Source organism: Lotus japonicus, chromosome 1 (genome assembly GCF_012489685.1).
Source record: "Lotus japonicus ecotype B-129 chromosome 1, LjGifu_v1.2".
Taxonomy (NCBI): Eukaryota; Viridiplantae; Streptophyta; class Magnoliopsida; order Fabales; family Fabaceae; genus Lotus; species Lotus japonicus.
Window position 1 is genome coordinate 20163104 of NC_080041.1, and position 26381 is coordinate 20189484.

Here is a 26381-nt window from a genome sequence, read left to right on the forward strand (position 1 = left end):
GATATGTTTTCCATATTTCAGTTGCTTGTAGCTGGAATAAGACCTCTCAACAAAAGCTACACTACAAAAGATCATGTCATAAGGGTCATCAGAAGTCTTCCTGAAAGTTGGATGCCTTTAGTGACTTCAATAGAGCTTACAAGAGATGTTGAGCATATGAGTTTAGAAGAACTCATCAGCATACTGAAATGTCACGAGCTGAAGCGCTCAGAGATGCAGGATCTGAGGAAGAAATCTATAGCCTTGAAATCCAAATCTTAGAAGGCTAAATCTGAGAAGTCAAAAGCTCTCCAAGCTGAAGCAGAAGAATCTGACGAAGCATCATAAGATTCTGATGAAGATGAGCTGACTCTGATCTCAAAAAGGCTCAACCGCATCTGGAAACACAGGCAGAGCAAGTACAGAGGCTCAGGAAAGGCCAAAGGAAAATCTGAATCCTCATCAGGCCAGAAGAAGTCCTCAATCAAGGAAGTCACATGTTTCGAGTGCAAAGAATCAGAGCACTACAAAAGTGACTGTCCAAAGTTGAAAAAGGACAAGAAGCCAAAGAAGCACTTCAAGACAAAGAAAAGTCTGATGGTGACTTTTGACGAATCAGAGTCAGAGGATGTTGACTCTGATGGTGAAGTTCAAGGACTCATGGCTATTGTCAAAGATAAAGAAGCAGAGTCAAAAGATGAAACTGACTCTGACTCAGCATCAGAAGAAGATCCTAACTCAGACGATGAAAATGAGGTATTCGCTTCTTTCTCAACCTCTGAACTAAAACATGCTTTGTCTGATATTATGGATAAGTATAACTCCTTATTGACTAAGCATAAAAAGTTGAAAAAGGATTTCTCTGCTGCTTCTAAGACTCCTTCTGAACATGAGAAAATTATTTCTGAGTTGAAAAATAATAATCATGCTTTAGTAAATTCTAACTCTGTACTTAAGAACCAGATTGCTAAGTTAGAAGAAATAATTGCTTGTGATGCCTCTGATAGTAAACATGAATCTAAATATGAAAAATCCTTTCAAAGATTCCTGGCTAAAAGCGTAGACAGAAGCTTAATGGCTTCAATGATCTATGGCGTAAGCAGAAATGGAATGCACGGCATTGGCTATTCTAAACCTAATAGAAATGAGCCTCCTATGCCTAAGGATAAATCATTATATGAATGCTTTGTTCCCTCTGGTACTATATTGCCTGAACCATTACCTGTTAAAGTTGCTAACCCCCTCTCAAAAAGGAAACCTTCTCCATGTCTAAATATCATGCAAAAATTCCTTTACACTATCATGTTGAGAAACCCAAGGTGATCAGAACCTCTGAGGTAACTAACAAGAGAGGACCCAGAAAGTGGGTACCTAAGGATAAGATTATCTATGTTGCAGATATCCTTGATAGCTCCACTGAAACACCAATCATGGTATCTGGACAGTGGATGCTCGCGTCACATGACGGGAGAAAGGCGTATGTTCCAAGAGCTAAAACTTAAGCCTGGAGGCGAAGTTGGCTTTGGTGGCAACGAAAAGGGTAAAATTGTTAGTACTGGTACTATTTGTGTAGATAGTAGTCCATGCATTGACAATGTTTTATTGGTAGACGGCTTAACTCATAACTTATTGTCTATAAGTCAATTAGCTGACAAGGGTTATGATGTTATTTTCAATCAAAAGTCATGTCGGGCTGTAAGTCAGATCGATGGCTCTGTTATTTTTAACAGCAAGAGGAAGAACAACATTTATAAGATCAGATTATCTGAGTTGGAGGCTCAGAATGTGAAGTGCCTTCTGTCTGTTAATGAAGAGCAATGGGTATGGCATAGACGGTTAGGGCATGCCAGTATGAGAAAGATTTCTCAACTGAGCAAGCTAAACCTTGTCAGGGGCTTACCCACTCTGAAGTTCGCTTCAGACGCTCTTTGTGAAGCATGTCAGAAAGGCAAATTCACAAAAGTCCCTTTCAAGGCAAAGAATGTTGTCTCAACCTCAAGGCCGTTGGAACTTCTGCATATCGACCTTTTTGGACCAGTGAAAACTGAGTCTATAGGTGGCAAGAGATATGGGATGATCATTGTTGACGACTATATCCGCTGGACATGGGTAAAATTTCTAACCCGCAAGGATGAGTCTCATTCTGTGTTTTCTACCTTCATAGCCCAAGTGCAAAATGAGAAGGCTTGTAGGATTGTGCATGTCAGAAGTGACCATGGTGGAGAGTTTGAGAATGACAAGTTTGAGAGTCTGTTTGATTCCTATGGAATTGCACATGGCCACAAGTTCTCGATGTCACTTAGGCTCGGTTCTATGGTTGGTCCTGGGGAGTTATGGGCGACATTAGATTTCTCTTGTGTAGGTTTTGGGGAGTTATGAAAGACAACAAACTTCTCTTGTGTAGAATTGCCTTGTGCAGGTCTATAGCATACCCCTTTCCAATGAATTTCTTCCTGAAATCAGGTAGAGACAATATCTAAGGATTTTCCTAACAAAGTACAAAAGATGATAACATGACATGATTTTTGTGACAGCGAAAATATATATCAAAGTTCACCTCAGAGTTGTCATGGAGAAACCGAACAGTGAAGATGCACGTGCAATCTGTCGCATCGTGTAGCCTCCTCTGGATTCTTACTACACGAGCATCAAAGTAGAGGCCATAATCACCCCTTTCCTGAGAAACACCAATAAAGGCCCAAAAGAGTACTAATAGTTAGGGAAATTCCAGAGGAGCTTAAAGGCCACAAAAGAAAATCAAAAGCCATTATGGTTTATATGTTAGAAACAATTCATGTGACTTTGCAAACATATCTATCATGTGGCTACTGGAGACACAAATTAGGTAAATAAATTGTAGTGGAATAAAAGGGGAGAGGGTCCCTTACCAGGAAACATAGTACAAGATCTCCATCCTTCACCTTGGGACAATCTGAAGGTTCCAATGGGATAGATCTCTCTCGCATCTCGTTTTTCACATTCACCCACTCATCCTCCACCTTGCCAAAACCAACATATCGTACAAGAACTTCCTATAATTTGTATGTGACAAGATCAGTTAAATTTTAATCGGTTGTCCACAATATACAAAAAATGAATCCACTGAACCAGTACATCTATCATAAGACGGTAAGATAACTTACAATATTCAAAGGTATGGCAATATATGTTGCATAATGCATATTTTACTTTTCTATTCTTTTTTCACTGAATAAATATATCCTGATCAATACCATGAAATTACATCTAGAGACCATTCACAGATGTATTGTTTACATTTCTTCAGTGATGCCAAGGTAGTTCCATCTAAGGCATTAAGCCAAGGTGCCAGAAAGACCATCACCTTTAAACGTTTTTAATTTTCTTCTGAGCATACTTTCACACATTAGCAAAGTGTTTTATCATTTTTTTTCTTTAACTTAAAAATAGAACTTGTTTAAGTGTTTGGCTCAGATAATAACTCGTTGTAAAGTGGTCAATAGTGTATAAAAGATAAGTAAGTTTGGGTAAATAAATTTATGCTAAAACATGTTACATTGATTAAAATTACATTATTATCAATATTTATTTTTCGTTTCCACAACATTAGATTGTACTTTGCTCAGGAAAATTATTTTTTGTGGTTCTTTCCTTAACTTGCTAGATTCCACTATCTTTCACCTTTTACTGCTTAGTTTTCCATTGCATAAAAACCATCAGAGGTTTTTCTATTCTTCACCACCTTAAGCAGACCTAATAGGTTATATACACTTTGGCACATAAAATATGCAAGTTTAAATGAAGAAAAAAAAAGTTTCATAGAGGTTTCCCAGTGTTTTAAGCACAAACCAAGAGAAGAAATTATAACATCTTGTCTACTAAGTGTGTGTAAATTTCAATATCATTCACACAGTTAATAAGTGAGCAACTCTTGAAGATAAATACTTAAAATCATGCAAGCATAGCAAGTGCAACGTGAACAACCAATCTTTTGTTGATTAATGATTATATATTATAAAGAAAATGTCTCAATTTCTTACAGACCGAAAATAAAAATAATAATGATACGATAGAATCTTACAAGTTCGCCAGCCCTCGAATATCTGAAGTTGCGACACATTGCAACATCATGCCTGTACATGGAAATAAATATGAGAGGTCGGGTGCACAGCCTAAAGGAAAGTAACAATGAAAGTTTTCTTTGTAATGAAGGGGAGATGTTGCTTGGGTTTTTTCCCTTAAAGGGGGAGGGGGAAGATATCACCTTCAATGTTGTTCATATTAGAATTCACAAACATAAATTAGGCCACACCTTTAATATAATATAACCCAAGAGTTAACAAAAAGCCACATTGCATATCATTGCTAAACTCAAAAGTAAAAATAGTCATAATGCTTAATAAGAAGCCTATTTCGCACCATGCTAAGTCTTTCTAAGATCTTGCTTCAGACGCGAACACGCACTCTGAAACATCTGCACTTCGTTTACCTGACATTACGATGAAAATGTTAATGATAATGTGGAAATTTTAAAGACAGGTTAATATCAGAACATGATTGTTATTAGTTCTGTATTGCTTATCATTACATCTTAAAACCTATTGAAATTAGTTTAAACTTTATATAACTGTTATAATCATCATTATTTACGGTATATCATCATTATTTTCTTAAGATGTCTCTTTCATCATGTCCCAACAACCATGACATGGAATATGAATGCTATGAGCTTATGAACTTACAATTGCACAACTTATAAAGCATAACACTATTAAGTACAAACTACTGCATCAAGCACTCATTGAGTTTCCACTAAAAGGAATCAAGAAACGTAATTTGGCTGGAAGAAAAATGGTGAAAGTAATTATTCAAAAAAAGCACATGCATACTACATGAATGATACTACTTGAGCATGTAAGATTTTCTAAATGAAAAATAGAAATTACTTTAAGCAAGAAATGTTATAAAATGAAGGAAATTGAATTGCTCTATCTAAACAGGGGATTTTGCAATTTAAGGAAACAAGAGATTTTATAAATCAAAGAATTTAATCGATGTAACAGAATTTTCCAATGCGTTACCCAAACAAGGGAAAAGGACAACCTTCTAGAACTGTAGAGCTTTCATTTCTTAAAACGGATTTATTTGAAAGATCAACAACTTGATTCATGGTGTATGCAGAAGCAACTTAATCCTGTGGCTCGTTAAGCTGATTTTGGAACCACTGCTGCACCTGAAACCCAGTAAAACCAATGCACCATTATCATAGTTGCTCCATAAATTCTAAAAGGTGTATAAATGATAATAATGAAAATGTAATAACCTGTTCCTTCGATATGAAAGTTTTATTCAGAGCACTGCTCAACGAGGAAAAATCAAAATCAAAGCAAGTTAATTATTCAACTACGGGTTTCAGGGGAAGGTGGGTGAATGGTGATGACGACACGATCTGGATCTGTATAGAGGATGTGGCGGTGATGGGAAGATTGGAAAAGGGAATATGGAGCAGATGTAGTCTGATTCGTACAAGGAGGGAACAATGGTGGTGCGTTTGGGTAGAGAAAAGGAACAATAGTGGCGCTTGAGTCAGATCGGTGTTGAAGAGGGTTGATGTGGTGGTGTTTTAAGATCGGAAAAGGGGAAATGGTGCAGGACTGGGTCTCGTAGGAGGAAGATATGGTGGTGATGGAATATGAGATGGTGGCTAGCGGCTCTGGTAGAAGTGGCGGCTGGTGAGGGTTTTAAGAGAAAAAGGGTTTGGAGTAGAAGAGAGAGTTGAGGTCTCTGCTAGGGTTAGGGTCGGCTCTCCATTGCTTGGTGTTATATTTGAGGCTTGAGGAGGCTTAAATAGAACTAGGGTTTTACCTAAAATTACTTTTATGCCCCTGCAACCACTTTTTATATTTTCCTTATTTTTGTTGAAGCAGTTTTCGTTTCTCGTTTTGGGCTTTTGGCCCTTATTCTTCATAAAGTGTTTTTAAAAATTCTGGAGTATCAGGAAAGAATACACAAAGTTATGTTTAAAGATATGATCACGGGAAGATTAAATTCACCTAAAATTTGAAGCAATATCCTGGCAGAGATTCTCATAAAGCGCATTTCCTCCCATTTCATTGTAAATTTCCTCCAATTCCCGTATCTGTGAATGGTGATGGAGCACATGAAATAGATGAAGTGGGCAAAGAAAGACTTAGCCATTGCATGTCGAATGCGATACAATGTAGAGCACACAAGGACATTCAATTACATATATGTATGTATACCGAATGTGAAACGAAATGATTCAAGAAAACATACTCTCATCCCTAGTGAACAAAAATCACCTGATCAGTAAAGAGCTTCGGAAATGGAGGATCACATAAGCTTAATTCAACCATCATTTCATTCAAAGGCTCCATAAAAATCAAGGAGAGATGACTACGCAAAGACTTGTCAGTGTCACCAAAAAGTTGTAGAGGAGGAACGAGATTGAAAATACAAAGAACTAGATATAACGCACGGGTTTATTTATATTATTTCATAATATTGTATAAAAATTAATATAGTGTAATTTTCTTGTTACTAAACGGAAGAAAAAAACAACAAAACAAACTAAGCTACTGCATCCTACATTAGAGAAGCAATTAAACTTGAAAACGACTGCCTCCAAACATGTCGCGACACACCTTCTATTGAAGCAGAAAATAATTGTGTTGAGACATGTGAATAAATAACATTAGAGTTTTTCGGTATTAAATTGTTCATATTAGAGTTGTCTTTCTGTAAATAATTAATAATACTATTAATTAATTTAAATTATTAATTTTTTTACAAATAAATATATTTCTTACTTTTTAAACATTTCACCATTTTTTCCCAATTTATTATTAATAATTAAAATTATAATTATTTTTAATTAAGACTTAGTAAATTATTTTTTATATGAATCTAAAATTGACATTAATACTTACGAATTAATAACATATATAATAGTCATCAATAATTGAATTTATTACTATTTTTATTAAAACAAAGTTCAAGTGAATTTTAAAATTATATATTTAACTTTCTAGTTAATATATATTTTTTATACGTGAAAATAGCAATAAGTTTTATTTGTTGTTTTTATTAAATATATCAAATTATGTTTAATAATTAAAATTAAAATTAATAATTTAATTTTAATCCATAAGAAATTGGAAAGTTTTATCATTTGTTATAAATTTAAAAATTATTATTAACTATCTAATATTGTGATTAGTGTAAAGGCAGTCAATTTAAACTATTATTATTATTTAAAAATTTTCTTAATTTGTAGTTAACAATTAAAATTTTATTTTAAATGTGAAAAATTTCAAAGTTTAAAAATTAGTATTAAAATAATCTATATATATATATATATATGTAAAGGAGACTTGAGTTTTTGCATGTATTAAATGCATTAAACTATAAAGCTCTCATACCTACATATTAAATACATTAAAAATTAACAAAAAAATATTAACTATAGTAAAAACTAAAAAAGCTTATATAATTTAAAACTATTCAACTACTTATATTAAATAACAACAATCATAAACTTAAAATTGACTTGAGCTTTGCATTTGATAAACTTTAAAAATTAAAATTAATAATAAAATAATATTTATTAATAAATAATTTAGATATATATATACATATATCTATCTATATACATATGTAAAGGAAACTTGAAAAAATAGCATTAAACACAAATAAATAATAAATTTATTTTGTATCAAATACATTAAATACAAAAATTGAAAACTAAAATATTATTATTCATTATATTAATTTTTAATTTTTAAACTTTTCAATTTCTAATATTTAAAAGTAAATTTTAAAATTTGAAATTTTCAACTTCTGCTATTTAAAATTAAATATTTAAATTTTAATTAATCATTAAAACTTGAGGTGAATTTTTAAAAAAATAATAGTAATTGAAATTTACTACCTTTATATTAATGATAATAATAGATTGTTAATAATAATTTGTTTATATTCTTTGAAAATTGTTTATTTTAATTTTATTTATTAATCATAAGTTGAGAAAGTTTAAGAAAATAACAAATAAAACTTATTACTATTTTTTACTTATAAAAAATATTTTTTAATATATAATGTCGAAAAAAAAGTTGAAAATTAAATAAAAAAAATATTTATAAGGTATTTATGATTACTATATGAATGTGTGTATTATTTGAAAAAGATTCTTTAAATATAATTTTTGATCTATTATATAGAAGTAAAAATAAGTTGAGGAAATTTAACAGAGAAAAATAATTATAATAAAAGTTGAATAAATTTAAATTTACTAAATAATATTTTATGATAATAAAATGATAACTTATTATAATTTTTAAAGTTAAAATTATTTCATTGGTGATAAAAAAAGTATAAAAAATGTGTTATTATAACTTATATTAAAACCTTACTACTTGATTTAAAATATTTCAAATTCACTTAAGAATTTTTTGAATTATTGAATAAATAAATTATTAAATTGATTTTTAAGGATTAGTTATGATTAAAAAAAAGAATAACATCTGGGGACAATATTCCCCTTAACTGAGTATCAATGTTTACAACCGGATATATGATAGATCAGTCCCTCTGCAATTGAAACCACAATAGTAAACCAAAAAACAGAGAACTCAAATCAATATAATAGGTTACAAACAAAAAATTTAAAATTAATTAAATTCTAATTATTAAATATTAATTACTAATTTTGAGTGATATTAATTATATACATAAAGAGAACTTTAGTACGAAAAAATTAATACACCAAAAATATTATTTTGATGTCTCAACACAATTTTTTATTATATTTATAAAAAAAATATTTTTAATATTTAGTAATTTAGTTGCACTATAATAATTTTTATACTATATTAAAAAAAGAGTATAAATAAACCCGTGCAACGCACGGGTATTATATCTAGTGAATAGTAAAGTGGATGTAGTTTTTTATTTTATTATCAAATATACTTAATACAAAAGAAAATTTTCTTTGCTCAATGTATTTAATGCAAAAGGTCAAGTTTTCTTTAAATATATACTAGATATAATACTCGTGCGTTGCACAGGTTCGAACACTGAACTAGATATTTAAAAAGTTTAACTACCTATCATTTATGTTACACCTTGTTGGTGAAGTTATGGATTTTGATGAAGTTTCCTTTATCTTGTTAAGAAGATTCTTTATAAGTCCTGATTTCTTTGCTATTTATGCAGATTTTAAATTTCGGTATGCAACCACAACTTAAAGGGGTTTTTAGTCGTTGCAATTGTATCTTGACCGCCTCATCAACCCGTATTTTTCTGCAATTCTATGACACAACGACAACTACAATATAAAAATAATCTCTGAGCATATGCACTAGTACTACCTCTATCAGTACGAGCACCAATCCAAGCATGCTCTAATCGATCCCAGTTGAGTTTACGGAAACCATTCTCACAAGGAGTTTCACTGTCGAGCACCGAGTTCATGACCTGGATGAACTTGACATCTTGAAGTGGGCCCCAATTCATCCACGCGTTCTCCCCAAAATGTGTAAGGCCCTAAGTTCAATTTGGAACAATTTTATGGAAGTTTGAATAAAATTGAAGTTTTAGCTAATGTTTGATAACTGGCAGATTAGAACTGTCAACTTGTGTGAATTTTTAGAGGGTCTTAACGACTTCATTTGGGAAAACTTCCTTCATGAGAGTTGTATCCCTTTAAGTCTAGAAAATTCTCGAAGTGGAATCAGGTTATTCCGACCTCTGTAGCTCGAGATATCATCGGTTTAGTGACGATGGTCCTGGCTGTACAGTACCAGCGGATTTAATTGATTTGTTTCCTTTCAATTCCGAGTTTGATCGTGATATTACTAAAAAGGGCTGAGGGTTTTGATTAGTTTCAGACCTGAGTAAGTTCTTAAGTGATGGGGTCAAGGGTTTTGACTTGGGTCGGGCTTGAAGGAAAACAAACCCTAGCCCAAGAGAGGGAGAGAGGGGACGCGGGCTATGTAGGGTTTTGGGGGGGAAAGGGGTTTCTTTTCACACTATTTTGAAGAAAGAAACCTGGTGCACTTCTGAAACACGTAAAACAGAGGAGAAAGAGTGAGAGAAACTTTCCCCTTGCACCCTAGCCGTCACCGTCCCAAGCCCCACCACCGTCGACGTGTTCGCACAAGAGGGAGAAGGAGTTCGCGAGCGAGAGGGAGAGAGGAAGGTCACGCGTGGGAGAAGAGGAGAGAAACCAGAACCTTGCTCTTCAATTTCATCTTTTCTTCAAGCCTAAGGACAAAGGTAAGGGCTGGTCCTAGGATTGGGTAGATTGCCTAGGGTATTTGCCATGTTTTACTATGAGAAAAGCCATGAACATGATTGCTTTTGCAAGAGTTTTGTGTTCATGATGCTTGCTGTTTTTTTTCTGCCTTGAGATCTTGATGTTTTGCTTCTGATTTGAGATGAAATGTTGATGCCATGATTCTCCATTAATCATCACTACAACTACCGTTTCTTCTATGACTTTGCTTGATTAAAATGATTGAAGATTTATATGCTTAGATCTGCCTTTTGTGCTAGAATTGATGGTTATCTTGGTTCTGGAAATTTAAGCATGATATATGATATATGATATGTGGTTCTTGCTGCTGGAATATGGTTTAAAACTCTGTGACTTGAATGGTTGAAAAATTAATTTGAAGGCAAAAGTATCTCTGCCAGTTTCCTGTACTGGACAGCGAGTTTTGGAGCTTAATTACACCTAATTCGGGGTCTCAAATGAAAAAGGCATAAACTGGAAAATTGTAGATTTTCGAATTGGCTTTCTATGCATATAAAGAACATAATTTTTGGTCTAGTAATGAGGTCTGGAGGTCGATCTTAGTGACTGTTGCACCTGCTGTTCTTCCTGTACCGGACAGCAAGCTTTAAGGCCTAATATCACCTAATTATGGATCTCAAATGGAAAAGTGATAAACTATAAAAGTGTATAGTTTCGAATTATCTTTCCAGTCATGTATCATGTGAATTTTGTGGCTAAGTATTGCGGTCTGTAGACCAGTTTTAGTACACGCTGCACCTGTTGTCCAAAAACACTAAATTTGAGAAATTGTTGGAAATGTTAGTAACATGTGATTAGGGACCTTTGTGAGATTTTTATATGATGATATCTGTAAACTGAGCCTCTGGAATTTGTAAATAATTTGTGAATTTGGGAGGCCCTGATTATTTCTATGCTTTGCATGAAGTTTAGTTGTGACTTGTTTAGGAGGTCGCTCACCCAGCTGTAATTCCTCCTAGTGTGACTGTTATTTCTTGACGTTGTAATCTGATACGATATTAACTCATAAGACTCTAGGATTGACATTAGAGCCTTAAACACCAAGAGAATGAATTTATAACTCGCTTGCAAGTAAATGTGATAAAACGGTCATAGGTCTAGTGAGACTATGGACCATGAGAACGATGGTACCTTGCACGCGAGGGAGTTATTTGGGTTGACTGCGGTCTCCCGTGAACCTTGTGGGCCGGTGTGGCTTCACGTGATTTGGTTGACTGCGGTCATCGTGAACTTTTGTGGATCATTGCGGCTCCACGTAATTTGGTTGACTGCGGTCACCGTGATAACCGTGCCTCTGCGGAAGCACGAAGATGGCCATGGAAGTTTTGGTGGGTTGTGTAAAGTGAGATTCCGTTAGTAACTGACTCTTTCCCATAAAAGACATATAATGTACTTATATTATATATGTTGTTGTTGATTTTGTCATTAACATTCTTTTTGTTGGACCTGACCCTGCTTGTTTGCTATGTGTTTATTTGGGGGGGGGGTAGATGGTCGTGAAGATAATGGCGATGACTCATTCTTGGGAGTTGATGCTACGTGACGTGCCAATACCGGAGGACGACTACACTTCTGATGAAGAGGAAGAAGATAAAGAGGAAGGGGCCAAGGATATGGTTGGGTTGTGAGACATCCATTTTTCTTTTGGGTTGAGAGTACCGAGTTTTGGAAGTATTGAACCATTACTTTATTTTAGTTGAGATAGTTTAACTTGATGTAATTTACTTTGAAGTTTTCTTCCGGATATTTATTTCATACTCTTTTCAATGATTAATAAAGTTTGAGGTTTAGGTTGATGTTTATTTCCGCAAGTTTGAAATGGTTAAGTTTCGAGAATTTTGTAAAATTGAGCTTTTATCATTAATTCAAGATTAATAAGTGAATCGACGAAAACTCTTTACGAAAATTGGTTAACTAGTTACTGTGTGACACCCGAGAAATCGGGGCGTTACAAAATGCAAGTCCGCAAACAGTGCGAGTTTAAACGGTGCGTCTGCCCGCTTCAGAACCAGCCTCTCCGCCACGACACCTCGTGACAATCTGAATCGTATGGCTGATGACGGTCTGTTGTTATGGGACGATGATACGCTAGTGAAGAATAGTGTTAGAAAAAGCAGAGGTAGCATCGTTGTCTTCCACTAGTTTCCATGATAAGTTGCCATTTGGGGAAGAAGAATAAGTAACGAAACAGGCTCAATAGAAGAACCTCACTGTTAAGTTATCAATGAATTTTGTATTTTTATTTTATTTTTGAATTTGCAGGTGAGGACAGGTCACAGGTCGATGACTTGATGACAACATAATAAGAGTTTTGGAGAAGATTAAAGTGAAATAAATACCCTTGCAAATTACTATCCCCAACCTTCAATTGCCATTTTTGTAAGTATTGACAATCGTGTTCGACCCAAGGGTGATGAAGATTAAAAATTTCAAAAAAATTGCATCTCGTGAGAGAACTTCAAATTAGAAAGTTTTAAAAACCCGCTTTAACACTGTGACCATCACCCATTAACTACAATTGTCAACTATCATCCTTGTTAGTAATTCATTCATAAGTTCAACGATAATGCTCATACCTAGAGTTTCATCGTTGAGGATTGTGTCCATAACCTTAGTGGAGTTAATGTCTTGGAGCGGGCTCCAATCCGTGGGCGTGACCTCTTCAAAATGCAGATCCGCAAACAGAGTCATCTTGAAGGGTGCACCTGCCCGCATCGAATTCTGCCACAACGCGACAAATTTTTTTTGTAGTCTGGATCTGCGGTTGATGCCTGGTCATCCTTGTTAGTAATTCATTTATAAGTTCAACGGTAATGCTCATACCTAGTTTCATCGTTGAGCACTGTGTCCATAACCTTAGTGGAGTTAATGTCTTGGAGCGGGCTCCAATCCGTGGACGTGACCTCTTCAAAATGTAGATCCGCAAACAAAGTCATCTTGAAGGGTGCACTTGCCCGCATCTAAATCTGCCAAAACGCGGGAAAAAAATTTGTAGTCTGGATCTGCGGTTGATGCCTGGTCATCCCGCTGGTGAGATGATCCCATGGTGGAGAAGACAGAGAGAAAGAAGACGCATCACATCGTCGTCCACATCCACTTACTTCGACAACAAGTGATTTCCATTGTATTTGAACCCAAGAAGTGAAATCGAAAACACAAGCGAATTTAAAATACGAAGCACAAAATAGCAAACAAAAAAGTAATTTGAATTAGAGAATATATACCTTAATACAAATTGACATTGCAACACTTTATAATTAATGAAGTATTCAATTTAGTGCCTACTGTTATAATTAATGAACTTAAATCAATCTTTTATAAAAATAAATCTTATCAACATATTTTGATGAGAGACGTGTTGGACAGGTATTTGAATTTGAATAGTAATGTGTCAATTTATGAGATTGCTGAAGAAGGAAACGACAAAAATACCATCACATTTAGATTTGGACTATGTTAGAATTTAGAATTTACTATTGTATTCTCTTTTTAGTTTGAATTTAGAATTATGACTTACGTGGTTATATATATATATATCATGATAATATTCCATCACACGATCCAACACTTTTTTTTACATCTTTAACTTTAAGCATATGAATCACTTTTTCAGTCTTCCCAATTCATTTTTAAAAAGCAGATACGATGCCTTCTGCTTGACTAATTTGATTCTTGTTGTTTCTTGTTATTCCCCAAGTTGTAGTTTCTTTTTTAACATCTTCCATGATTTTGCAATATAATTAATCTAAGTTATGCAATTAATCTAAGATAATATTTCATGATTATGCAATTTGTCTAGTAATAAAATAAAATAAGATACTCAGCCATCAAGCGAATATTGATGAATTTATATATCACAAATGCATGTCTATCTCATATAATAGTTGAATCATGAATACAGATTGATCAAACCGTAGAATTGCAAGCTTATTGTTAAGAGCAACAAACTATCAAAATATAATAGATTAGAGAAACCAAATTGATGTTAAAACTCATATTTAGAGGTGAGAGAGAGTGAGTGAACTTGTAGTGGAGGAGAAAGATCTTGTGGTTGAGGGTAGGGGTGGTTGTAGGAGAGGGTGATAGTTAGGGAGTGTGCGGCAGTAACAGAGGGGAGAATAAGTGATAAGAGGAGAGGGGGCGATGAAGGTAAGATGGAGGTGTTTGTTTATGAGTGTAACGAGAGGGAGGAGAAGGGGCACAAGATGAGAGGTGGGGTGACATGATGGAAAGTTGGGCATAAACATTTTGTTGAAAATACTTTTAAAAGTAAGATTTATATTGAAAATCAGATTCCTCGAGAATTTTTGGTAACAAATACAGATAAAACACAGTGGTAAATTTGTAACTGAAATCCTATTAGAAAAGTGTGTCTTTATATCATTTTTCATTTTTAGTTCATAATAAGTAGGTTGAATGAAAGGTAGATGAGGTGAGTAGTATTGTTCACGTTAAACTTTGGTTGGGTGAAATCAATTTTATCTAATATCCGCCATGGCAGTATTTTAGCCTTCCACCATAGCTAATATCCCACCATGTTCCACAATTATTTGACTCATGTATGGAGGAACTTTGACTTTCCACCATGACCCACCATTCACAATTAACAATATTGGGTGAAATTCATGTCAGACATAAAAATATACCATATTTTAATCTTTGGTCCGTTATGTTTCACTTCTAAATAAGTACAAAATACATAAAAAAAAACTCATTCTATTGTATGCGACAAATGCTACCTTACTATCTTACACGGTCCACAAACAAGAAATACCACAAATCCATAAAGATGAAAATGAAACACGAAAGAAGAATGAGATCTTTTCATGGCCACAAGTTCTCGATGTCACTTAGGCTCGGTTCTATGGTTGGTGCTGGGGAGTTATGGGCGACATTAGATTTCTCTTGTGTAGGTTTTGGGGAGTTATGAAAGACAACAAACTTCTCTTGTGTAGAATTGCCTTGTGTAGGCCTATAGCATACCCCTTTCCAATGAATTTCTTCCTGAAATCAGGTAGAGACAATATCTAAGGATTTTCCTAACAAAGTACAAAAGCTGATAACATGACATGATTTTTGTGACAGCAAAAATATATATCAAAGTTCACCTCAGAGTTGTCATGGAGAAACCGAACAGTGAAGATGCACTTGCAATCTGTCGCATCGTGTAGCCTCCTCTGGATTCTTACTACACGAGCATCAAAGTAGAGGCCATAATCACCCCTTTCCTGAGAAACACCAATAAAGGCCCAAAAGAGTACTAATAGTTAGGGAAATTCTAGAGGAGCTTAAAGGCCACAAAAGAAAATCAAAAGCCATTATGGTTTATATGTTAGAAACAATTCATGTGACTTTGCAAACATATCTATCATGTGGCCACTGGAGACACAAATTAGGTAAATAAATTGTAGTGGAATAAAAGGGGAGAGGGTCCCTTACCAGGAAACATAGTACAAGATCTCCATCCTTCACCTTGGGACACTCTGAAGGTTCCAATGGGATAGATCTCTCTCGCATCTCATTTTTCACATTCACCCACTCATCCTCCACCTTGCCAAAACCAACATATCGTACAAGAACTTCCTATAATTCGTATGTGACAATATCAGTTAAATTTTAATCAGTTGTCCACAATATCCAAAAAATGAATCCACTGAACCAGTACATCTATCATAAGACGGTAGGATAACTTACAATATTCAAAGGTATGGCAATATATGTTGCATAATGCATATTTTACTTTTCTATTCTTTTTTCAATGAATAAACATATCCTGATCAATACCATGAAATTACATCTAGAGACCATTCACAGATGTATTGTTTACATTTCTTCAGTGATGCCAAGGTAGTTCCACCTAAGGCATTAAGCCAAGGTGCCAGATAAACCATCACCTTTGAACGTTTTTAATTTTCTTCTGAGCAGACTTTCACACATTAGCAAAGTGTTTTATCATTTTTTTCTTTAACTTAAAAATAGAACTTGTTTAAGTGTTTGGCTCAGATAATAACTCGTTGTAAAGTGGTCAATAGTGTATAAAAGATAAGTAAGTTTGGGTAAATTAATTTATGCTAAAACATGTTACATTGATTAAAATTACATTGTTATCAATATTTATTTTTCGTTTCCACAACATTAGATTGTACTTTGCTCAGGAAAATTATTTTTTGTGGTTCTTTCCTTAACTTGCTAGATTCCACTATCTTTCACCTTTTACTGCTTAGTTTTCCATTGCATAAAAACCATCAGAGGTTTTTCTATTCTTGACCACCTTAAGCAGACCTAATAGGTTATATACACTTTGGCACATAAAACATGCAAGTTTAAATGAAGAAAAAAAAAGTTTCATAGAGGTTTCCCAGTGTTTTAAGCACAAACCAAAAGAAGAAATTATAACATCTTGTCTACTAAGTGTGTGTAAATTTCAATATCATTCACACAGTTAATAAGTGAGCAACTCTTGAAGATAAATACTTAAAATCATGCAAGCATAGCAAGTGCGACGTGAACAACCAATCTTTTGTTGATTAATGATTATATATTATAAAGAAAATGTCTCAATTTCTTACAGACCGAAAATAAAAATAATAATGATACGATAGAATCTTACAAGTTCGCCAGCCCTCGAATATCTGAAGTTGCGACACATTGCAACATCATGCCTGTACATGGAAATAAATATGAGAGGTTGGGTGCACAGCCTAAAGGAAAGTAACAATGAAAGTTTTCTTTGTAATGAAGGGGAGATGTTGCTTGGGTTTTTTCCCTTAAAGGGGGAGGGGGAAGATATCACCTTCAATGTTGTTCATATTAGAATTCACAAACATAAATTAGGCCACACCTTTAATATAATATAACCCAAGAGTTAACAAAAAGCCACATTGCATATCATTGCTAAACTCAAAAGTAAAAATAGTCATAATGCTCCTATTTCGCACCATGCTAAGTCTTTCTTAGATCTTGCTTCAGACGCGAACACGCACTCTGAAACATCTGCAGTTCGTTTACCTGACATTATGATGAAAATGTTAATGATAATGTGGAAATTTTAAAGACAGGTTAATATCAGAACATGATTGTTATTAGTTCTGTATTGCTTATCATTACATCTTAAAACCTATTGAAATTAGTTTAAACTTTATATAACTGTTATAATCATCATTATTTACGGTATATCATCATTATTTTCTTAAGATGTCTCTTTCATCATGTCCCAACAACCATGACATGGAATATGAATGCTATGAGCTTATGAACTTACAATTGCACAACTTATAAAGCATAACACTATTAAGTACAAACTACTGCATCAAGCACTCATTGAGTTTCCACTAAAAGGAATCAAGAAACGTAATTTGGCTGGAAGAAAAATGGTGAAAGTAATTATTCAAAAAAAGCACATGCATACTACATGAATGATACTACTTGAGCATGTAAGATTTTCTAAATGAAAAATAGAAATTACTTTAAACAAGAAATGTTATAAAATGAAGGAAATTGAATTGCTCTATCTAAACAGGGGATTTTGCAATTTAAGGAAACAAGAGATTTTATAAATCAAAAAATTTAATCGATGTAACAGAATTTTCCAATGCGTTACCCAAACAAGGGAAAAGGACAACCTTCTAGAACTGTAGAGCTTTCATTTCTTAAAACGGATTTATTTGAAAGATCAACAACTTGATTCATGGTGTATGCAGAAGCAACTTAATCCTGTGGCTCGTTAAGCTGATTTTGGAACCACTGCTGCACCTGAAACCCAGTAAAACCAATGCACCATTATCATAGTTGCTCCATAAATTCTAAAAGGTGTATAAATGATAATAATGAAAATGTAATAACCTGTTCCTTCGATATGAAAGTTTTATTCAGAGCACTGCTCAACGAGGAAAAATCAAAATCAAAGCAAGTTAATTATTCAACTACGGGTTTCAGGGGAAGGTGGGTGAATGGTGATGACGACACGATCTGGATCTGTATAGAGGATGTGGCGGTGATGGGAAGATTGGAAAAGGGAATATGGAGCAGATGTAGTCTGATTCGTACAAGGAGGGAACAATGGTGGTGCGTTTGGGTAGAGAAAAGGAACAATAGTGGCGCTTGAGTCAGATCGGTGTTGAAGAGGGTTGATGTGGTGGTGTTTTAAGATCGGAAAAGGGGAAATGGTGCAGGACTGGGTCTCGTAGGAGGAAGATATGGTGGTGATGGAATATGAGATGGTGGCTAGCGGCTCTGGTAGAAGTGGCGGCTGGTGAGGGTTTTAAGAGAAAAAGGGTTTGGAGTAGAAGAGAGAGTTGAGGTCTCTGCTAGGGTTAGGGTCGGCTCTCCATTGCTTGGTGTTATATTTGAGGCTTGAGGAGGCTTAAATAGAACTAGGTTTTACCTAAAATTACTTTTATGCCCCTGCAACCACTTTTTTTATTTTCCTTATTTTTGTTGAAGCAGTTTTCGTTTCTCGTTTTGGGCTTTTGGCCCTTATTCTTCATAAAGTGTTTTTAAAAATTCTGGAGTATCAGGAAAGAATACACAAAGTTATGTTTAAAGATATGATCACGGGAAGATTAAATTCACCTAAAATTTGAAGCAATATCCTGGCAGAGATTCTCATAAAGCGCATTTCCTCCCATTTCATTGTAAATTTCCTCCAATTCCCGTATCTGTGAATGGTGATGGAGCACATGGAATAGATGAAGTGGGCAAAGAAAGACTTAGCCATTGCATGTCGAATGCGATACAATGTAGAGCACACAAGGACATTCAATTACATATATGTATGTATACCGAATGTGAAACGAAATGATTCAAGAAAACATACTCTCATCCCTAGTGAACAAAAATCACCTGATCAGTAAAGGGCTTCGGAAATGGAGGATCACATAAGCTTAATTCAACCATCATTTCATTCAAAGGCTCCATAAAAATCAAGGAGAGATGACTACGCAAAGACTTGTCAGTGTCACCAAAAAGTTGTAGAGGAGGAACGAGATTGAAAATACAAAGAACTAGATATAACGCACGGGTTTATTTATATTATTTCATAATATTGTATAAAAATTAATATAGTGTAATTTTTTTGTTACTAAACGGAAGAAAAAAACAACAAAACAAACTAAGCTACTGCATCCTACATTAGAGAAGCAATTAAACTTGAAAACGACTGCCTCCAAACATGTCGCGACACACCTTCTATTGAAGCAGAAAATAATTGTGTTGAGACATGTGAATAAATAACATTAGAGTTTTTCGGTATTAAATTGTTCATATTAGAGTTGTCTTTCTATAAATAATTAATAATACTATTAATTAATTTAAATTATTAATTTTTTTACAAATAAATATATTTCTTACTTTTTAAACATTTTGTAACACCCTCTAAACCCCGCATAATAATATATTATAAATCAGAGTAAAATGCATAACTCAAAGGGTGTCACACTTATTCTCTAGAAACATAAATCAAAACACCTATCATGCTCATAATAAATATATAAATTTTCCAACATATGCATATTCAGACCATCTCCAAGTCCTAATTATTTTAGCATATTCATCACCAGTTGCACAAAACACATATTACATGTTATCAATTATACAACTTGCAATCACAACAACTTAGCATCTCAAACATAACATCAATTCAGAAACAACATCATATAATGATTATTAAAAATAGATGTAAATTAAATATAATTCATATATAACAGGTTCTGCAACTATTTCCTAAAGACTGGATTTCTCTCTAAATTTTCCCAAAAACTCGCGACATGCTCATGCTCGCCATCTCGCGACATCTCACTACACAACTCGCCATGTCGCGACATCTCACGACATCTCCCTACGCAACTCGCCATGTCACGACATCTTGCGACATCTTCCTGCGCAACTCGCCATGTGCGCGCACCACACATCTAATGAACTATTAAACAGATGTAAATTATCAAATATACTCAGAAAAATCTAATATTTTTATCATGGTTCCGTATACACGTTTTGTAAACCTCTATAAATTTTCAAGTCACAATTCAAAGTACAAAAATCAGGAAAAAATCGTACACTAACCGCAGTTCGTAAGAAACTGGACAGCTTAACCTATACTCACTAAAATACACATAACTCGAGCTACAGACGTCGGAATGATGTGAAACCAGTGGCAAAAGTTTCGTAACAGAAAAATCTACAACTTTTATGAAGACTACTTCTTCAAATTCGGCCACTAACATAGCACGAAAAAGGGTACAAGAGAACGTAAATTTCTGCGCATCATGCAAGCCTATCATCTACCCCCAAAATCATCTAGAAGCCAAACCCTAACTATTTCAATTTGGGAATTTTTGCAACCTAGGGTTCCTAAATCATGCTTTCTATCATTATCCACTATCATACCAATCCATAAAACATCAATTCAAACCCTTACCTCTTGTAGATCAGTTCTAAGTTTTCTCCTCTTTTCTCCTCTCCTTCTCTGCTTTCACGTGTTTCTTGTTCTGCTTCTCTTCTAATCCTTATTTTTTTTCTTTTCTTTCTTTCTATTTCACTCCTAACCCTTAAATAGCCATACAATGGGCCCCACTCTCAATTACTCACACTAAACCCTAAAACCTTATTTATCTATATCACATAATCACTTAATTATCTAACAAAATCACTTAATTACCATATACCATAATACTAATTAAAATAAAATAATAAATAACCTAATAACAGAAAATGGGGTGTTACAACTCTCCCCCACTTAAGAATTTTCGCCCTCGAAAATTGCCTTAAACGAACAACTCGGGATAGGAATTCCAAAACAGTATCGATTGTGTCATAAACACATATCGAATACAAAAAGAATTAGACATGCTAATAACCCTAGACTACTGACCAATCATGCTCTGATACCACTAATGTAACACCCTCTAAACCCCGCATAATAATATATCATAAATCAGAGTAAAATGCATAACTCAAAGGGTGTCACACTTATTCTCTAGAAACATAAATCAAAACACCTGTCATGCTCATAATAAATATATAAATTTTCCAACTTTAATGTCGCAACATCATATGCATAACACAGCGGATTTATTTCAACTCCAAAATTTAACATAAAGAGAGTTCATAGGTAACTCTTAACATCAAGGTACAAAACTAAACGTTTCTCAGTGTTACATAACAGAGCATGACTCCCCTAACTAAATCGTAAATGAAAGACTAGCTCCTCCAACTAACCCTCGCGAGAAGCTCCACTATCTTCGGTACCTGAGCGATGTCGCATAGAACATCATTCCAACAGAAGGGTGAGAACTCATATCATATGGATAAGCATAATAATAAATAATGTAAAAGCTTATCTATGCTCCACATAAATTACTCACATTCACTAACAAATAATAAATTATGTAATTTTAACATAATTAATCAAGTTCACAGTTATGGCAAATACTCCATAAATTATAGCTCAATTAGAACATATATAATAGTCTCTAATTACCACCACATCAAATCTCTCCAAAAATATCACCATAACACATATGACTCAAGTGAGACCCGTGCAAATGCCTTTGGTACCAAAGTTGTTATCCTTAGCGGTATCACCGCGTCCACTCCAGACAGATAACCACCAATAAAGCCCTCGCTCTAGGCTTCAAAACCACTCCAGTTTTAGGACAAGTCACTAGCCTCCACGAGAACTAGCAAACATTGCCTCTTGACAACTATGCAGTGTATTGTGCAAAACTCAACTAACATATGCATATTCAGACCATCTCCAAGTCCTAATTATTTTAGCATATTCATCACCAGTTGCACAAAACACATATTACATGTTATCAATTATACAACTTGCAATCACAACAACTTAGCATCTCAAACATAACATCAATTCATAAACAACATCATATAATGATTATTAAAAATAGATGTAAATTAAATATAATTCATATATAACAGGTTCTGCAACTATTTCCTAAAGACTGGATTTCTCTCTAAATTTTCCCAAAAACTCGCGACATGCTCATGCTCGCCATCTCGCGACATCTCACTGCACAACTCGCCATGTCGCGACATCTCACGACATCTCCCTACGCAACTCGCCATGTCGCGACATCTTGCGACATCTTCCTGCGCAACTCGCCATGTGCGCGCACCACACATCTAATGAACTATTAAACAGATGTAAATTATCAAATATACTCAGAAAAATCTAATATTTTTATCATGGTTCCGTATACACGTTTTGTAAACCTCTATAAATTTTCAAGTCACAATTCAAAGTACAAAAATCAGGAAAAATCGTACACTAACCGCAGTTCGTAAGAAACTGGACAGCTTAACCTATACTCACTAAAATACACATAACTCGAGCTACAGACGTCGGAATGATGTGAAACCAGTGGCAAAAGTTTCGTAACAGAAAAACCTACAACTTTTATGAAGAATACTTCTTCAAATTCGGCCACTAACATAGCACGAAAAAGGGTACAAGAGAACGTAAATTTCTGCGCATCATGCAAGCCTATCATCTACCCCCAAAATCATCTAGAAGCCAAACCCTAACTATTTCAATTTGGGAATTTTTGCAACCTAGGGTTCCTAAATCATGCTTTCTATCATTATCCACTATCATACCAATCCATAAAACATGAATTCAAACCCTTACCTCTTGTAGATCAGTTCTAAGTTTTCTCCTCTTTTCTCCTCTCCTTCTCTGCTTTCACGTGTTTCTTGTTCTGCTTCTCTTCTAATCCTTATTTTTTTTTCTTTTCTTTCTTTCTATTTCACTCCTAACCCTTAAATAACCATACAATGGGCCCCACTCTCAATTACTCACACTAAACCCTAAAACCTTATTTATCTATATCACATAATCACATAATTATCTAACAAAATCACTTAATTACCATATACCATAATACTAATTAAAATAAAATAATAAATAACCTAATAACAGAAAATGGGGTGTTACACATTTCACCATTTTTTCCCAATTTATTATTAATAATTAAAATTATAATTATTTTTAATTAAGACTTAGTAAATTATTTTTTATATGAATCTAAAATTGACATTAATACTTACGAATTAATAACATATAATAGTCATCAATAATTGAATTTATTACTATTTTTATTAAAACAAAGTTCAAGTGAATTTTAAAATTATATATTTAACTTGCTAGTTAATATATATTTTTTATACGTGAAAATAGCAATAAGTTTTATTTGTTGTTTTTATTAAATATATCAAATTATGTTTAATAATTAAAATTAAAATTAATAATTTAATTTTAATCCATAAGAAATTGGAAAGTTTTATCATTTGTTATAAATTTAAAAATTATTATTAACTATCTAATATTGTGATTAGTGTAAAGGCAGTCAATTTAAACTATTATTATTATTTAAAAATTTTCTTAATTTGTAGTTAACAATTAAAATTTTATTTTAAATGTGAAAAATTTCAAAGTTTAAAAATTAGTATTAAAATAATCTATATATATATATATGTAAAGGAGACTTTAGTTTTTGCATGTATTAAATGCATTAAACTATAAAGCTCTCATACCTACATATTAAATACATTAAAAATTAACAAAAAAATATTAACTATAGTAAAAACTAAAAAAACTTATATAATTTAAAACTATTCAACTACTTATATTAAATAACAACAATCATAAACTTAAAATTGACTTGAGCTTTGCATTTGATAAACTTTAAAAATTAAAATTAATAATAAAATAATATTTATTAATAAATAATTTAGATATATATATACATATATCTATCTATATACATATGTAAAGGAAACTTGAAAAAATAGCATTAAACACAAATAAATAATAAATTTATTTTGTATCAAATACATTAAATACAAAAATTGAAAACTAAAATATTATTATTCATTATTAATTTTTTATTTTTAAACTTTTCAATTTCTAATATTTAAAAGTAAATTTTAAAATTTGAAATTTTCAACTTCTGCTATTTAAAATTAAATATTTAAATTTTAATTATTCATTAAAACTTGAGGTGAATTTTTAAAAAAATAATAGTAATTGAAATTTACTACCTTTATATTAATGATAATAATAGATTGTTAATAATAATTTGTTTATATTCTTTGAAAATTGTTTATTTTAATTTTATTTATTAATCATAAGTTGAGAAAGTTTAAGAAAATAACAAATAAAACTTATTACTATTTTTTACTTATAAAAAATATTTTTTAATATATAATGTCGAAAAAAAAGTTGAAAATTAAATAAAAAAAATATTTATAAGGTATTTATTATTACTATATGAATGTGTGTATTATTTGAAAAAGATTCTTTAAATATAATTTTTGATCTATTATATAGAAGTAAAAATAAGTTGAGGAAATTTAACAGAGAAAAATAATTATAATAAAAGTTGAATAAATTTAAATTTACTAAATAATATTTTATGATAATAAAATGATAACTTATTATAATTTTTAAAGTTAAAATTATTTCATTGGTGATAAAAAAAGTATAAAAAATGTGTTATTATAACTTATATTAAAACCTTACTACTTGATTTAAAATATTTCAAATTCACTTAAGAACTTTTTGAATTATTGAATAAATAAATTATTAAATTGATTTTTAAGGATTAGTTATGATTAAAAAAAAGAATAACATCTGGGGACAATATTCCCCTTAACTGAGTATCAATGTTTACAACCGGATATATGATAGATCAGTCCCTCTGCAATTGAAACCACAATAGTAAACCAAAAAACAGAGAACTCAAATCAATATAATAGGTTACAAACAAAAAATTTAAAATTAATTAAATTCTAATTATTAAATATTAATTACTAATTTTGAGTGATATTAATTATATACATAAAGAGAACTTTAGTACGAAAAAATTAATACACCAAAAATATTATTTTGATGTCTCAACACAATTTTTTATTATATTTATAAAAAAAATATTTTTAATATTTAGTAATTTAGTTGCACTATAATAATTTTTATACTATATTAAAAAAAGAGTATAAATAAACCCGTGCAACGCACGGGTATTATATCTAGTGAATAGTAAAGTGGATGTAGTTTTCTGCAATTCTATGACACAACGACAACTACAATATAAAAATAATCTCTGAGCATATGCACTAGTACTACCTTTATCAGTACAAGCACCAATCCAAGCATGCTCTAATCGATCCCAGTTGAGTTTACGGAAACCATTCTCACAAGGAGTTTCACTGTCGAGCACCGAGTTCATGACCTGGATGAACTTGACATCTTGAAGTGGGCCCCAATTCATCCACGCGTTCTCCCCAAAATGCAAGTCCGCAAACAGTGCGAGTTTAAACGGTGCGTCTGCCCGCTTCAGAACCAGCCTCTCCGCCGCGACACCTCGTGACAATCTGAATCGTATGGCTGATGACGGTCTGTTGTTATGGGACGATGATACGCTAGTGAAGAATAGTGTTAGAAAAAGCAGAGGTAGCATCGTTGTCTTCCACTAGTTTCCATGATAAGTTGCCATTTGGGGAAGAAGAATAAGTAACGAAACAGGCTCAATAGAAGAACCTCACTGTTAAGTTATCAATGAATTTTGTATTTTTATTTTATTTTTGAATTTGCAGGTGAGGACAGGTCACAGGTCGATGACTTGATGACAACATAATAAGAGTTTTGGAGAAGATTAAAGTGAAATAAATACCCTTGCAAATTATTATCCCCAACCTTCAATTGCCATTTTTGTAAGTATTGACAATCGTGTTCGACCCAAGGGTGATGAAGATTAAAAATTTCAAAAAAATTGCATCTCGTGAGAGAACTTCAAATTAGAAAGTTTTAAAAACCCGCTTTAACACTGTGACCATCACCCATTAACTACAATTGTCAACTATCATCCTTGTTAGTAATTCATTCATAAGTTCAACGATAATGCTCATACCTAGAGTTTCATCGTTGAGGATTGTGTCCATAACCTTAGTGGAGTTAATGTCTTGGAGCGGGCTCCAATCCGTGGGCGTGACCTCTTCAAAATGCAGATCCGCAAACAGAGTCATCTTGAAGGGTGCACCTGCCCGCATCGAATTCTGCCACAACGCGACAAAT

The 26381-nt window shown here is 33.0% G+C and overlaps 2 protein-coding genes and 1 long non-coding RNA gene across 3 annotated transcripts; 1 reads left to right on the top strand and 2 right to left on the bottom strand.

Annotated features, from left to right (window-relative positions):
• Positions 1–2240: 2240 nt before the first annotated feature.
• Positions 2241–9492, bottom strand: LOC130729533 (protein SAWADEE HOMEODOMAIN HOMOLOG 2-like). The gene is made up of 5 exons (XM_057581318.1): positions 9348–9492; positions 3224–3285; positions 2868–3011; positions 2537–2656; positions 2241–2432 (listed from the first exon to the last, which is right to left on the bottom strand). The coding sequence occupies exons 1-5, from the start codon at positions 9490–9492 to the stop codon at positions 2241–2243; spliced, it is 663 nt and encodes a 220-aa protein (XP_057437301.1).
• Positions 9493–10020: 528 nt separating this feature from the next.
• LOC130731696 (uncharacterized) lies at positions 10021–12090 on the top strand. The gene is made up of 2 exons (XR_009016782.1): positions 10021–10254; positions 11785–12090. It is a non-coding gene; the product is annotated as an uncharacterized LOC130731696 (long non-coding RNA).
• A 3028-nt stretch (positions 12091–15118) lies between these two features.
• On the bottom strand, positions 15119–25767 carry LOC130729544 (uncharacterized). The gene is made up of 6 exons (XM_057581330.1): positions 25434–25767; positions 17233–17302; positions 16905–16956; positions 15734–15877; positions 15403–15522; positions 15119–15298 (listed from the first exon to the last, which is right to left on the bottom strand). Exons 1-6 carry the CDS (start codon positions 25765–25767, stop codon positions 15119–15121), a joined length of 900 nt encoding a protein of 299 aa, XP_057437313.1.
• Positions 25768–26381: the final 614 nt, after the last annotated feature.

What these genes read in the sequence shown, in the direction of transcription:
- LOC130729533 (XM_057581318.1), bottom strand. Translation starts at nt 9,492, where the DNA reads ATGAATTGGGGCCCACTTCAAGATGTCAAGTTCATCCAGGTCATGAAC. An exon ending in TCTGTGAATGGTCTCTAGAT is followed by an intron (nt 3,012 to 3,223) that starts GTAATTTCATGG and finishes TACAAATTATAG; the next exon opens with GAAGTTCTTGTACGATATGT. An exon ending in ATCTTGTACTATGTTTCCTG is followed by an intron (nt 2,657 to 2,867) that starts GTAAGGGACCCT and finishes GGTGTTTCTCAG; the next exon opens with GAAAGGGGTGATTATGGCCT.
- LOC130729544 (XM_057581330.1), bottom strand. Translation starts at nt 25,767, where the DNA reads ATGCTACCTCTGCTTTTTCTAACACTATTCTTCACTAGCGTATCATCG. An exon ending in TGGTGCTTGTACTGATAAAG is followed by an intron (nt 17,303 to 25,433) that starts GTAGTACTAGTG and finishes TCATAATGTCAG; the next exon opens with GTAAACGAACTGCAGATGTT. An exon ending in ATTCGAGGGCTGGCGAACTT is followed by an intron (nt 15,878 to 16,904) that starts GTAAGATTCTAT and finishes TACGAATTATAG; the next exon opens with GAAGTTCTTGTACGATATGT.